Source organism: Chelonia mydas, chromosome 5, assembly GCF_015237465.2.
Source record: "Chelonia mydas isolate rCheMyd1 chromosome 5, rCheMyd1.pri.v2, whole genome shotgun sequence".
Lineage (NCBI taxonomy): Eukaryota > Metazoa > Chordata > Testudines > Cheloniidae > Chelonia > Chelonia mydas.
The window spans coordinates 19024058-19039201 of NC_051245.2; the positions used below are offsets into that span (position 1 = coordinate 19024058).

Sequence of the window (15144 nt, forward strand, 5' to 3'; positions counted from 1 at the left end):
CAAACACTTATGCACACAAATAACTTTACATACAAGAATTCAGTGGCACAGCTACTCATTGTGAGGTGTTTGGAGCAGGAATCGCGCATTTTCTCTATACACAAACATTCTGTGCACTAAATACACTAAAGATAATAAATATTTAAAAAATTATCAAATGTATGTTTAAGATTAAGACTCTTAAAAGGTTTTCCACAATATGAAAGTCCCTGTTTAAGTACATTTCTACAACACGACATCATCTCTAGATATATTCCGCTTAAACCACCAGTACTACTTTCAGTTACCAGCATGTCTCCCAATTTAACATTTATTTTATAAATAAAAAAGAAAATGGGTTTGAGCAAGATGTATTTATATAATTACCATATTTAATAGGCAATTACGTGTCTTCTTTACAAGAATAGATAAATAATATATGCACATACATTTATCAACTGTGCATGTACCAGGGAATAAAAAAGAAATAATAAAGAGTAAAGCATTATATGTTTCATGCAGTTTTCATTGTTTAATATTTGCACAAGGGAAAGCAATATTTGTCTTCAATGAGGCTACAAATTACTTGCAACACATTTTGACTTGGGCATAACAGAGCAGAAATAAATGCATTATTCTTATCCCAAGCTATGTACAATGTGCCTATTGCACCAGCGGGGTTTGTTCTAGCCATTTCAAAATAGGAAAACAAAAGGCGAATGGGAACTTTTAAACAGAACATTGTTACTGCATCATCATCATTGAAAGTAACTTGCTGCCATGCATCAGGTCTTCCTCGAGGCATCCAAAAAATGAGTACAACATGCTTACAACACCCAAACCAGGGAACAGTATAAACAGATTATGATGACAACTAAATCAGATGTGTAACACTTTAAGTGTCCATTAACTAATTCTACACTGTAATGTAATAGCAAAAAAAAAGACGAAGAAGAAGAAGCATGTCATCCACATGAATACCAAATTAATTCATTATGATCAGTGCTACTACAATGAACACCAAATTAATTCATCACTGCGGAACACACAAAGCACTACCCACTTGTTATACCTACTGACGAAAAATAATAGGATGATTATTCTCCACCAATATGATGTACATGGTCATAGACACTGCCGGCTTAATCATTCACAGAGAGAAGTTTACCTTTATACATAACCTTCATCCACCCGTGTCTGTTACTTCTGCAGGGATTTTTTGAGTGGGGGGGGGGGTGATTAATAAATAACCAATAAATACTATTGGTTGTTTATTAATTCTGCTCAACACAAGTCAGCTAAGAAATTGGCCTATCTTCACATCCCAATATGCACTAGTTTGTCTAATATAAATGTAACTGATTGCATGGCTTCCTTTCTTTTCCCATTCATGTGGAACTTGTATCATTTCATGAACTACTTCAAATCTTTTTCCAAGTCTTTCCATTCTTTTCTTTTAGGATGACAAAGAATATCAAATACACTTCCAAGAATTCCTCTTCCTTGAATTCCCTTCCTGTTCCATGTTCCCTTTCTGTATGTGTCACAGCTGTTAACACAGCCCATCTTCTTCACTGGGTTCTAAAAATTTTTTGATTTGATTAACCCCTTTGGGATGATGTGGGTCAGCTCTAGATAATATCCCCTGGCCAAGCTTCAGAACCCATTTGTCAGTGGGATGAGATTTCCACTCCTCCAGGAACAGCTAAAGCCTGCCTGCAGTCCTGGTAGAATTTGTTAGTGATCGTGTAGATAATGATGGCCTTCGATTTTGAATTGAAGGATCATTGAATGATGGTATCTTGATGCCTTCCTCATTTTCTACCTCTGGGCCAGTATCTGCTCCATCTGGTATTCTTTGTCTCTGACCATATGCTTATATGGAAGTTCTAAGACTGTAGAACCCCTTCTTGTGCCTCCTTCGCTGATTCTGAGAAGGCAGTACTTTTGTCACGGAACTGGCTTCTTCAAGAACTTGTCATCAGTAAACTGGGAGGATAGGAGTTTTTGGGGACTCCAATCCGTCTTTTAGGTTTTGAGGCACTGTTTGCCCAAGTTAAGTGAAACGGCATCCAGTGCCTCAGATTACTGAGAACTTTATGGAAAGCAGATGCTTTGACAATAAATGAGGATGGAGGGGAAATTTTTCAAAGCATCATCTGAAATCCTTTGCATTTTTGGATTATATTTCTAAGTCATCTTTCAACGGCTGTGGAGGAGGTGCTTGAGAATGAAGCCTGCAAAGAGACTGCAGATGTCTGAAAGTTGTTTCTTAGTAAGCCCTCTCTGTACCCTGCTATCTGTATGGTCTTTCAGGAAGAAATCCTCCTGAAGTGATTACAGTATCCTTTGCAAATGATGCTACAGCAGCCACTATTGTAGAGGACTGGACCTCAAATATCTTACTCCTCTGCATCACATAAAAGCATAATGCCTATTTAACCAATCTCCTACTCTTGGGTATGTGATCCCACTCCCATAAAATGTTTTGTTTTCCTGTGATTTGTGCAGGTGTCCTTGACAAAGAACAAGCTAATGGAATGAAAAACAACCAGAGCCAGTTCACCCACTGGTTTTGGATGCCATTTTCTCCTAGTTATCCCTCCATCTCTGTTAATTATTAAATTTGTCTTTAGAAGGTGTTGTTCCAGCAGAATATGAGGCAATCCAGCCCTCCTCCCCCTCTCACGCTCCCAATACCTTCCCTTCATGGCACTCTGCTAACCTGGAGAACAGGAATCAAGATGTCACTTCCAAACCAAAGCTGGATGTCTTTAACAGTAGCACTGCCAGCTAATGCCCGTCTTGCAGAAACTTATTTAAAAACAAGAGCATTATGTCCTTGAGAGGATCCAAAGAGTGTTTTCAGATGCACTTGATAACAAGCAGACGTTCATTGACAAAACCAGTGCAACAGAACTGTGCACTCATTCATTTCAGCACATCCTGTTTACAGCCCTTGTGCTACTTTCTAAATCATCCAACTGTGACAATTGTTGTCCTTCTGAATATGTTAGTTGTGATTTTTTTAGAGCTACAGAAACATGTTTACAGACATCAGCAGACTTTCACCAACAATAAAACTGGTAAAAAGTAAATATGGGACAATCATCCAAAAACATCCAGCGATCCTTCAACACATCCTGGTGTGTGGTGGCATTTGGGACACCATTTCCATTTAAAACATATGTTAGAGATAGCTTTAAAGCGCAAATGAAATGAGGTGGTACTCTCCCATATGCTATTGGATTCACTACATTTCGAAGACTTCGTACACTACAGTGTCACAGTAAAACTGTTTGTGCCCATACCAGATAACTCCTGCTCACTCCCGTCAGTAATTAGGAACTGCTAAAGACCAATGAAAAGTACATGTATTAAAGGACTGAGGTAAAACCTGTAGCAGTGTTTCAGCATGAACAAAACTACAACCTACCACTACCCACTTTTTTATCACTGTAGAGATGAACTATGCAGGAGAGGAAGAGAGCACACACAATCCCAGCACTTGTGCACCAAGAAGACAAATGCCAGGGGACTCCAGCACCCATAGTGATATTAAAAACTCCATAGCGGGCAGGACAAGGAGGGCCCAGTGCTGTCCCCACAGCTAGGTCAGCACTAGGTGTAGTAGACAATGCACTCTATACATGGGTGTACCAGGCCTATCCCCAGTACTCCCAAACACAATGCACTTAGGCACAATCATTTCAGGAACTGTTCCTGTGAGTTGTCAAGGCCTCCTTTACAAGCCTATCCCTAATGTGGGCAGTTGTTTAAAGTCACAGTCCAGCCCCCGGTGTTTATTTAAGTGCTTTATATTAAGAAAGCACAACACAGAGTCAGATTTCCAGTGGGACTCCTTAAACGTGCCTGCCATATTTTAGGGAATCTCCATTTGTGCATATGAGCAAGCAAGGCAGGTAGGAGTACAGGACAGAGATGCAATGTATCTTGACATTACATATTTATTTTTGACGATAATAAATGGCAGATGTATGGATCCCAAAATATATCATAACTCACCAAGTTCACAGGAAACTGCAAACGGAGGTCAATAATGATCAATACAATCAAAAAGAGATAGACCATTTGCAATCCATAGGGAGACCAATTGTGAAATCCTGCACCACTGATTTTTTGCCATTGACTTCAATCAAGATTTCACCCCAAAAATGTTCAAATATCTAACAAGTAAGAATCTGTACCCAAATCACTATTTCTAAAATGTCTGCCGTTTTTTGTGCTCCTATATGAAGCAATTTTCACTAGCCAAATAAACTTAAACCAACTCTTTGTGCAATATGTAAGAGGAAAAAATATGTCAACTCTTGGAGATAAAATGTCAAATTTTATGTACAGCACAAGCACTTTATTACTCTTAAGTGTTATACAGAAATTATATTATTGCCACCTCATTTATAAAAGTTTTCTCAAATTAAAAAAAAAACATCACTATAAATTTTCAACTCTAGTGGCAAAAGGTTTATTGGTCTTTGTATTTCATTAAAGGTTCTTTATAAAGTCATGTTTGTTCTTTTGAGTAGCAAATAAAACTACTGAAAAGGGCAGGTTGGTTTTTAAAAGAGACAGATATGACCTAAAGGGAACACATTTTTACTGTAGTGAAATAAACGGAGGAAACAGTTTGCAGATTAAAAACCCCTTGAAAGGAAGCATCATCTTTGGGAAAAAAAATCTTAGCTGAGGAAAACAGCTGGAAACAGGAAGCTTTTGTGCTTTCATCCTGCCTGCTTTGATACCACCGCATCCCCATATCATAAAAAGGCAAAGAGACTGATGTCAGCTGCATCTCATTTCAACTGAGGGGGGGAGAAAGGCTTTGTGGATTGTAAGCAAGACCATCCACAGTTTCTCTCTCTTTCTCTGTATATATGTATCCTGCAAACTTTACTGATTAAATAGAAAGGGAAAATAGCAGCAGATCTGTTATCCCTTCCAACATACTAAGAAAAGTATCTTGTAAGATTTTACTCCACAATCAAGATATTGTACCAACTTAATTGTTTGAGTTATTTTTTTAGAGGGCAACAGGTGGGTTGGTATTAATTCTCTCAGATTAGCCTGCTGGTGTGCAAGTGCACCTTAGTAGCCAAGAATTCAGACTAAATGTCATTGGGTTTCTACATACCGCCACAAGATTAAAGCGTGTGTTGCCGCTGAGTTATGCCATTTGCTTCTTAATTCTTAGCACTCTCTGGTTATAATGATGCTTCAACTGATAAGCAGTCCTCTAGCCACTGAAAACCACTTATTCTTACAGTGTCCTTATGCGAGTTTCATCCCCATTAGAGCCTTGGAAGCCAGCTCTTAGACATCCAGAACGACAAGTACAGAATGGCAGAGAAAAATTACGTTAAGCCTTCCAACTGAAGGCTACTGTAATTTTATGTGAGTAGGCAGAATTCTCTTACCCAAGTCAACTAAATCTTACACAGCATATTCTTCATTTTCAATTTTTCATACCTTCTTTTATAATATTGTTTCAATACTTTACACTTGTGTTTTATCAGACAAAACAAGAGGTAAAATGTACAAGCACATCTAATTTGAAAGTTGTCATCAATGGAATTAATAATGTTTACATAACTTCCTGATGTTAAAATTTATTTCATATCCTCACATTTTTCACTCAAGCCATTTCCCATTACCAAGAGAAGAACAAAAACCTCCCCAGGACTGTGGGATCTAATTAACAGGATATGCTGTCTTCCCTGTAAGCATATTCCAGATCTTTCTAGCTGCCATCTAGTCTTTTGGCCTCTTTGTTTTGGGGAGTTAAGCTGGTGTGCTCCTGCTTGTCTTTTTCATTGGCCACAGGGACAATCAGCAAGCCCAAGGGAGGGTGGGTATAAAGATACTCAAACCCTTTGGATGGGAAAAAGTACTTCTTTTCAGCCCTTTTGGAGGTGGGAGGGAGCGACAACGGGGTTTGCCAGAGGGCCCTGGCACTTTTGAGGACTCTGTCATGCACTGGTAGTGCAACATGGGCCGGGGTAGAGATTGAGAGGACATTGAACAAGGCATATGCCTGCTCAGCCATCTCCTCCACCTCTAGGCCCAAGTTCTCAGCCACCTGTCAAACCAGGGTGCAGCCACCTGTCAAAATCGCCCAGCAGGCTGGCCCTTGAGGGTCCCGCGACCGCCTCGTCCGGGGACGAAAATGACAACTGTACCACCGGGGGAGTCCCGGGGGCATCCTCTCCCGTGGGGGAGGGAGGTTTAGGGGTGTTTGCAGTCTCCTCTGCCTCGATGTCCCAGCGCACGTCATGCATCAAACCCAGTGTCATTGGTGCAGCCAACTGTTGCTCCAAGGTGGCAGCAGGTAATTGGTGTGAAGGGGGCATTGCCGTGACTGGCACACCCCCGGCGCTCTCATAAGGACCACTGCTCTGGCCACTGTCTGTGCTGCCAAGGCGGCGTTGCTGATGTTCAAATGGCCTCGGGTGCCCAATTGTGCCGGTGGGGTCTGGGCGAGGGGCTGAACTGCCCTTCTGTGCTGGAGGAATCCCTTTCTGGTACCCATGGTGGGGCAGTTGATGCCTGAGTCTGCCTGCTGATTGTCGCCGCTGGAGACCAGTGGCCGGAGTGAGAAGAGCGGTGTCAGTGTCAAGGAGACTGGTGCTGGTGCCGGGGGGACCGAAGACATGACGAGGAGAACTCCCATGGGGCAGATGATTGAGATCTGCCTCAAGCGGCTGACTGGCAGGAGGGCGAATGGTGCCGGTAGTACGGAGACCGGCACCTCCCTGTAGGTGATCTGTGTCAAGACAGCGGGGACCGCAATTGTGGTGCCGGTGGCCGACAGCGAGCCCCAGAGGATCTGAGCTATGACTCAGGCGATCTGCAGCGCGGAAGTGGAGAGCGCTGTCTTGTTTCAGGGGATTGGCGGCGCTCCACTGCCCCCTGGGGGGTCTTAGCGGCTGGCTTGAGCTCATGGGGAGCCTTTGCTGTTCCCTGCGGCACATGCTGCATCGGCGGCGCAGGCAGAGGCCTTTGCTCTCTCGGCATCGAGGAAGCTTGGGAAGGTGTCAGTGCTGTCAGGGCTGTCGGTCCCACACCGCTCCCAGGAGTCGGTGATGGACCTTTTAAGGGGTCAAGGGCCCCACCGAGGAAGCACACATGCGTTGCTCCAGAGCGGCCGGGTGCCCCGAACTGTGACCTATGGCCCTTTTTGCCTGGAGCCAGGAGCTGTGCTTCCTAGTTTTCATTTTGGGCACCGGCACAGGGGAGTGGTGCTAGGCACAGCCCAGTGCCAGGGCTCTTCTGCACACCAAGGCCGAGGTACTATGTGATTTCTGGCAGGACAGCTTGGAAGCCAGGCGAAGGGCAGACTCCATGAGGAGAGCCCGCAAACCGAATATCCTGTTCCTTCTGAGTCCTGGGCTGAACGTTTTTACAGATACGGCACTTGTCCCTCACAGGTGATTCCCCCAAGCACTTGAGGCAGCTGCTATGGGGTCACTTACAGGCGAAGGCCCATTACAGTCTGCACAGGGGCTTAAACCCAGAAGACTGGGGCGAAGTCCCCAGTGGGACTCTAACTTCTAACTACTAACTACACTTAACGACTTAACGCTAACTTCTATAAACAAACTATTTACAAGGCCCTAAGGCTTGAAGTCAGTAGACGTGAAACTGCTAGCCCTTGCAATGCAAGGAAAGACGCTCCGACTAACCACCACGGGGGGTAAGAAGGAACTGAGAGGGCATAGGGCCGGTGGTGCCTGATATACCGACGCATGAGCACAGAACTCAAGGGGGCGCCACTGCCGACCCTACAGATATCACTAAGGCAAAAATCTCTGACAACCACACACATGGGTGCGTCCACACCTAGAATGGAATCTACATGAGCAAGCACTCAAAGAAGAAATTATCCCAATCACATACCTACAAAATCTTTAAAAACCGTCATGCCATGTAGTATAGCAGAGATGGGAGAGGATGGCAATATTTAGATGTGAATTTCGTTTAGAGTAAGGTGAGGGTTGGATTAAGATCTCTTCCAAAACTGAAAGGGATTAGGATCTTTAGTCCAAGTTCTGGCCCATCCCGCATGTACCAGTATTTACACAAATAGTGCAAGAAAATACAAATTTGTATAAACTTATACAAAAGCACATATGAAAGATCAAAATAAATCCAAGAGGTAATAAAATATTATTTTAGATATATTGTGTAACAAGCCTACTTTATGAGTTTTGAGTTTTCAGTATTCTCCCCTAAGAACTAGCAAAGATGATGGTGCAGAAAAGTAATGGCTTTAAAACAACATGCTAATCCCAATATTAGTGCCTTGGAAAAGGAAAACTGTCAGGAATTTGGAATAATGCCCAGTTATCTGTCTTACCTTCAGTAATAAAGCTGTCCTATAACCATGAACAAAAGGGAGTTATTATACATCTTAACCTTGCTGGGGATTTTTCAGTTTGGACTGATTTTGGTTTTTGTTCTTTGATTTTTTTTTTTTATTGTTCTTTGTACCTAAACATGATAATCTACTGGTTTAAAAAAATTGCAGATATTCATCAAAATGCCAGCATAAAGTCTGTTATTTAGTATTCATTCTTAACTGTCAAGTTCCTTTCATTCTTGCAAATGTCCTTTGTTAAATACTTGGAATGATTTTAGCTGCTGAAATTTAAAAGCTAGAACCAAAGTTATGATGTTAGAAATGGTAGTAGTTGTACGTTCCTGAATCTGAGTTCTTTCAGTTGACTAACCCTGACCCATCTCAGATGAGATCTTAAGAAGTGTCTATATATCTTAGGTACTTCTACAACCCCCACTACCTTAGTATCTAAGCACCTCACAATCTGTTGTGCAATTATCCTCAAAATACCCCTGTGAGGTAGGTAAGTGCTATTATCCCAATTTTATACATGTAGAACTGAGGCCCAGAGAGAGACTAAGGAGTATGTCTGTACTGCAAAAACAGGTGCATTCTTAACTCAGGTTAGCTAATCTGCATTAGCTCACTCAGATTAAAATAGCAGTGCAGACAAGGAAACTTGGCTTTTAGCTCGGGTTAGCACTTTGACTTAAAGTCTACAGGAGAGTCTGGGGTTGAAATCAAGCTGCCGCATCTTCACTGCTATTTTAACCTGAGTTAGACACCTCAAGTTAAGAGCACAGTTTTTTTCTTTTCTTTTCTTTTTTTTTTTTTTTTGCAGTGTAGACACACCCTCTGTGACTTGTCTAAGGACACCCAAGAAGTCTGAAGCAGGGAGTTGAATTCAGCTCTCCTGAGTCCCAGACTAAAACCCTAGCCACTGGATAATCCTCTCCTAGTTTCCTGTGGAAAGTTCATTCCAGTCACTTTTAGGCAGAATTAGGGCCCCGTTCCCTCTCCCTGTTCTGATGCGGACGTTCCCCCCTCCCTAGCAGCCATGACACAGGAAGAATTCATCGCAGTTTGTCTCCCATTCTCGCAGCAAATAAATGAATTTTAAAGCAACCAACACAGTCCAAACATACTTTACACTGCCCTAGAGATTCACATGATACAAGAGATTAGTACCTGTTCTTCATTTACCTCATACTAAAGAAGGGGGAAGGAGTCAAACAGCCAAAGGCTAAAAAATGGGGAAAGAAGGAGATACAAGAAAATAAGAAAAGGCTAAGGACAGAAAGGAAAGTAGGCAACTGCTGAAATAACACACAAACACACACATCTGAAAGGAACATTTTTAGTCTATAAATTGTCTTTTGTTGTATCTCTCCTCCCACTTCTTTCTCTGTCCTTTGTCTTCATATTGTTTACCTAGGCCCTGATCCAAAGCCTGTTGAATTCAATGGGAATCCTTTAATTGATTTTGAAAGGCTTTGAATGAGACCATTAAAACTGTAAATGATTTGTACCTGTCCTCTTACCTGTCTCAGAAGCACCTATCTTATTTCTGTAGCACTCGAAAATTTGCTAAGAAGACAGTTGAGAAGTCTTGTATGTGTCAGTACAGTAAGTCAGGCAAATGTAACCCATAAAGAGAAGAGGCATTATGGCAGGAATTTAGCCAGAATATTCCGATTATTATTGAACACAGTAATATAGGCAAAAGGTGTGGCTAAACTTTGAGACAGCCATGAAAAATTCAGAGTCAAAAGTAAAATTCATTCTGTTGTGGTGAATTGCTGCGGGTGATACTGTCATATTCAAGGGGCATCAGGACAGTTTGTCTTCTACAATGTGCACTGCAATGTCTAAGAATGTTGCTTTGATTTTAGAAATACTATGCATCCAGCAACCTAGAGAAAAATGGGGATGCACCCAGTTTCTGATCCTGTTACCCCCAATTTCCCACTTTTTTTTATTTTGGGATGGGCGGGGAGAAAGGGAGCACACCATCTTTGAGAAGCATTTGGATTTCTGACAATTGACAAATCGTGGCAGTAATCCAATAAACAGCTCATATAAAACTAGACACCAGTTCAAATCTGGATCTGGTTTGTAGTCATTCAAAGTTTTACCACTACTGTGGCCTTTGTGAAAAAAGCTGGAGGTCTCAATCCAGTACCTTGAGAACCAGGAACCACTTGGGAAAAAATAGCTATCGCCATAATTGTCACCATTCTTGGCAGTAACAGCTCAGAGATCAACTTACACTCTTATCCTTAGTCCCTGGGGAGGCTGTACTCCTGGTGCTTGTGCTATCCCTATTCAGTGTGGCTCAGGGATTTCAGCTTCCGGCTCTGCCAACCCTGAACCTTTCTCAAGCACTAACTTCACTAAAATTGCTTTATTTTATAGCAGTCTTGGTGCCACATTCTTGCTCTTCAGCTTCAGTCAACCCCTAAAGTTAATGGAAAATGAAACTTGGTAGTAGTGTTAGGCCTGACCTTGTGAAGTGGGCTTCCCTGACTCCCACTGACTTCACTGAAAGCTGAAGGTGCTGAATGTCAGTCAGAAGGCATTAAGTAACTCACAGTATTGAACTGTTTGTACTTAATTCTCCTCTCCAGTTTATTTCAGTGCTCTCTCCATGTCAGATACAAGCAGACACGCTCACAGTTACAAAAGTATTTTACCTGTTTTTATTAGGGAGATGCTGTAGCTGCCACTTTGGAACATTACACAGATCCAAAAAAAAAAAAAAAAATGGCTCACTCTAGGTGCTTGTTTTAATTCATCTGTGCCCAATCCACCAATCGATAGCTGGGGAAAAGATTACAGCAGCAGTTTATTCATATGCAACAGCACAACTGGAACAATAATGGACTAGCAACAAAAACAACAAAAATAAAATATGAGTCAACTAACTCTTTGCCAGACTGAGGTCTCAAGATGGGCTTGTTCGGTCCCCTGGGAATCCCACTGCTATAAGCACAATAACAGCAGGACATGCCTCATTTCCTTCAACTGCTCAACATGGCTCTCTCTGCTATGTTTGTAAACTTCCTTCCTCTCCGCATCAGGCTGTCAAACTGTCGTCAGTTCTGGGGACTAATAATATCCTGTTGATGTCTGGGCAGGCCAACTTTTTTTTACATATATATATATCCTTTTTTATACACATTTACCAGTTCAAAACAATGACTGAGCATCGTGCAGACATATCTACACAGATGGTCCAGCACAGCTAACCACCTGACAGGATCAAGCTCACAGTGAATAACTATAAGAGAGCCCAAAATGATGCTGATGTAACAATTTCATGATGGGAAATGTATCAAGTTCCCAAAGCAATTCATTCAGTATTAAAGCCATTTTTCTCTTTAAAGAGAAACAATATTGTCCAAAAGTATCTCAAAGATAAGCCTAGAAGCAACTTCTGGTTTCCTGTGCCAGGAACCATCAGCATTTCAAGATAATCGTTACCAGAGAAATGCATCTGGGATGGAAAAATGGACTTCATATCCCTTAAAGCAATGTTAATGTTTCTGTCTTCACTAGTTTTTAAGATTACAACTCAGTTCTCTGCTTGCTTGGAAGGAAGTTCACACAAACCGTAATTCAAAGCCAAACAAAAGACACTGTGGAAAGAGAAACATTTGCTAGAATGAATATATTTTAGATTAACTGTTAAAACAGTAGAGACAAATCCTGCATTCCTGAAAATTGATGGAAGTATTAACTGAGCAAGGACTGAAGGATTTGGCTCTGAGAAAAAAACCCCACACATTTACCAGGAGTAGGGGCAGGGAGAGAAGAAATTTAAATTGCCCATAAATCTGGATGATGGCCCCCAGAACATTCTCTCTCTTTTCTTCTCAAGAAGTGATGGGTGGGATCCTGACCTCAGTTACCCTAGCTAAATCAGGAGCAACTCCACTGAAGGCAATGTGAGCTGTGATTGCTCAGCACCTCTGAAAATCAAGTCACTTCTTTAGGTGCCTAAATGTGGAGTTAGGTGCCTACATTTATTTAAGTAGGTAGGTTTGACATTTTTATCCTAAATGACTTGTCTAAAATCATACAATGACTTACGGAGCTGCAATTAGAACTCAAGCGTTCCTACGCTCCTAGTCCCATACTTGACCACTACACCATGCTGCCTCTACAGCTGATGGTGCTATCAAATATCAAACCTGCAGAGAACAGCGAATGAAAACTGGCCAAAGGTTCAAAAGCTGGCTATCACTAACTCCCTTCAAAATCCGGAGAGAGACAGCTCTGCAAACATCTAGGACAGAAATCATGGAAGGAATTCATAAACACAGACTTGCCAGAACTGCACCCCAGAACACTGCAATATCAATTCAGTATATTTCACAGAGAAGATCACTCACATCCATGATGGCTACAGGGAGCAATAGGCTCCGTCCTGATACTGAAATGTGAATTTCAGGGCACTAACTCTTAGCTTTTTGAGAGATCCCCTCTCCCTTAGAAACCCAGAGCTGGCACCAGAGTTATTTTCCACCAGACCAAAAGCGGGAGGTTCACGAGTGCAGGAGACAGAACTTTCACAAGAACTGGACCTAAATCATAGAACTCCCTCCTGCAAGAGATAAGAATGGAGTAAATGCAAAACTCACTTTGACTTTGCTTTCCTTCAGTAATCTTTCACACCCAGACACACAATATCACCAGTCACTCATATGCACAAACAAGAAATCCTGTAACTTAATCAAACTGTTTCTCCTACAAGTTTGAAAGCAAGGAAGGAAGGAAGAATATTATTTTTTCTATTTTTAAATACCTGCAATGCATTCAGGTACTGTCTATAATAATGGTGGGATAGACAGACTGACAGGCATGTAGATAAATTCCAGGGATCAACAAAAGAGTCTGGGGTACAATGATCCACATGTTTATGCACATATTCCTCCTATCTCCCCATGTAGATTATTCATAATCCAGGCACGACTAATTTGTAACCAGAGAGTAGCACTGAGCCAGGGAGATACCCAGGATCATATAATGAACCAGAGGCCGAGATAGAAAAAGAAGCCAGGAATCTGGGTAGTACACACTAATCACTACATCATACAACCTGTCCCTATTGGGCAGATGTGAAATCACCCTAGGATGATAATTTATAGGAAAAAGTGCCATTCATTTGATTTAATTTTAAAGGGATACTGACAACTCAATTTACATCCAAATAATAGTATTTGGGGGTTGTTTCTAAAAGAAAACAACTACAAAACGTAAGTGAAACTGACCAGTCATCATACAAGCTGAGCGGAATGTGAAATACAATAATATACATGATGATATAATAAATAAAATAAATACATGATGAAAAATAAATTAGATATTTTAAAGTATTTCATTTTAGTATTTTAAAGTGGTATTAGTTACAAAGATCAAGAATTTTTCTTTAATACAAATTTTACATTGACAACATCTCATTAAACACCTCTTTTGATATAAATTATACAATATTCACATAGAAAATCTGAACATTCAAAACATTTTTGATGCACAATGAAATCTTACATGGACCTAACAGGTTTTGCAGCAATAATCAGAAGCTATAACCACTAGATTGCTGTGGCAACATTTATTTATTTTTTATAGGAAATCTGTGTAATGGAAAACACACACGAGCCCTTGGAATTTTCCTATAAATATCTAAGTACTCCCAAATCACTGAAGAGAATGCAAATACACCCTTCTTTTACTACTTTCAGGAAATTCTCAATGACTTCCCTGTCATATAGTCCAATAATCACTGTCTCTTCTGTGACATTTTGTAATTGCCTTACTGCTAATGTATATCTCCACATTTGTCCTAGGATTAAGTAGAAAGTCCTTCTATTCACATATAACTAGCCTGTGCCTTATAGCATAAACACTGCCTGTGTCACAAGACTTATATTTGGGATTTTCCCTGATGATTCCATGTTGTTATATTTCACCATATTGAAAATATACTGCAGTTTCATCTCATACAAGGAGATTTACATAGGAATTGTATCTTCCATTATTTAAGAAAGTAAATCCATAGATGTGTGGATAAAAATGTATCCCCTTTTCAATGTTCATGAGTCACTCCTAAAATCAATAGATACCGCTGCACAGATATGCTAGAGATACTGAATACTTTTGCATTTATGGTACATTACGCACAAATCCCCTTGTCTAGATAAGAATATGGCCCTTTCTTGATGACCACATTTGTCACACTTAAAATCACAGGATGTTCTTCCAATACAAAACCTTGTACTTCCCCCCCCTCCCCACCCCGTCTCCCCTCCTTTAGTATGCAATACATCTTACTCTCACATGATTATCACAGATTTTGACTTTGGCAGTCTAGCTCCCAGAACATCCAAAGTGACCCTAAATATAAGGGTGGGGGGAGCATTGCAACATTTTTGTCATGCCATCACGAACACATATATTACAGTGATGGGTCCTACAGAATCCTTAACATTGATAAATCATTGTGTTGTAACATGATGGCACAACATCAAGATATCACACCTTGTCCTTCCATTTGCAACATCCTTCATAGCTCTCTAATGGAGTCTATGAATATCTTCAAACCATATTTCAAGAACTATCTTTTAGCAGTTTTTGAATCCTAAATGTATGACTCCATATGTGAAAGGTACATTATAAAAATGAATTCTATTGTGATAAATATATATAACATATTACTACACACAAACATATATATGTATATTACCTGCTTTCAAATAAATACCATTTGCTGCCATCCACATACACCAGAAACCAAAAGTGTAACTGAG

The 15144-nt window shown here is 40.9% G+C and overlaps 1 protein-coding gene across 21 annotated transcripts in view; it reads right to left on the reverse strand.

The window, feature by feature from the left end:
- The window catches only part of TCF4 (transcription factor 4), a 315197-nt gene that overhangs the window by 238376 nt on the left and 61677 nt on the right, over positions 1–15144 (reverse strand). Inside the window, exon 3 of one of the 21 annotated variants that reach the window (XM_043546599.1) lies at positions 11029–11155. The exons of 19 other annotated variants lie outside the window; for them this stretch is intronic. In XM_043546599.1, coding sequence (XP_043402534.1) covers positions 11029–11155 — 127 coding nt within the window. Of the gene's footprint in view, positions 1–11028; positions 11430–15144 lie in introns of those variants that run through there. One more of the 21 variants, XM_043546603.1, reaches the window with a different exon arrangement.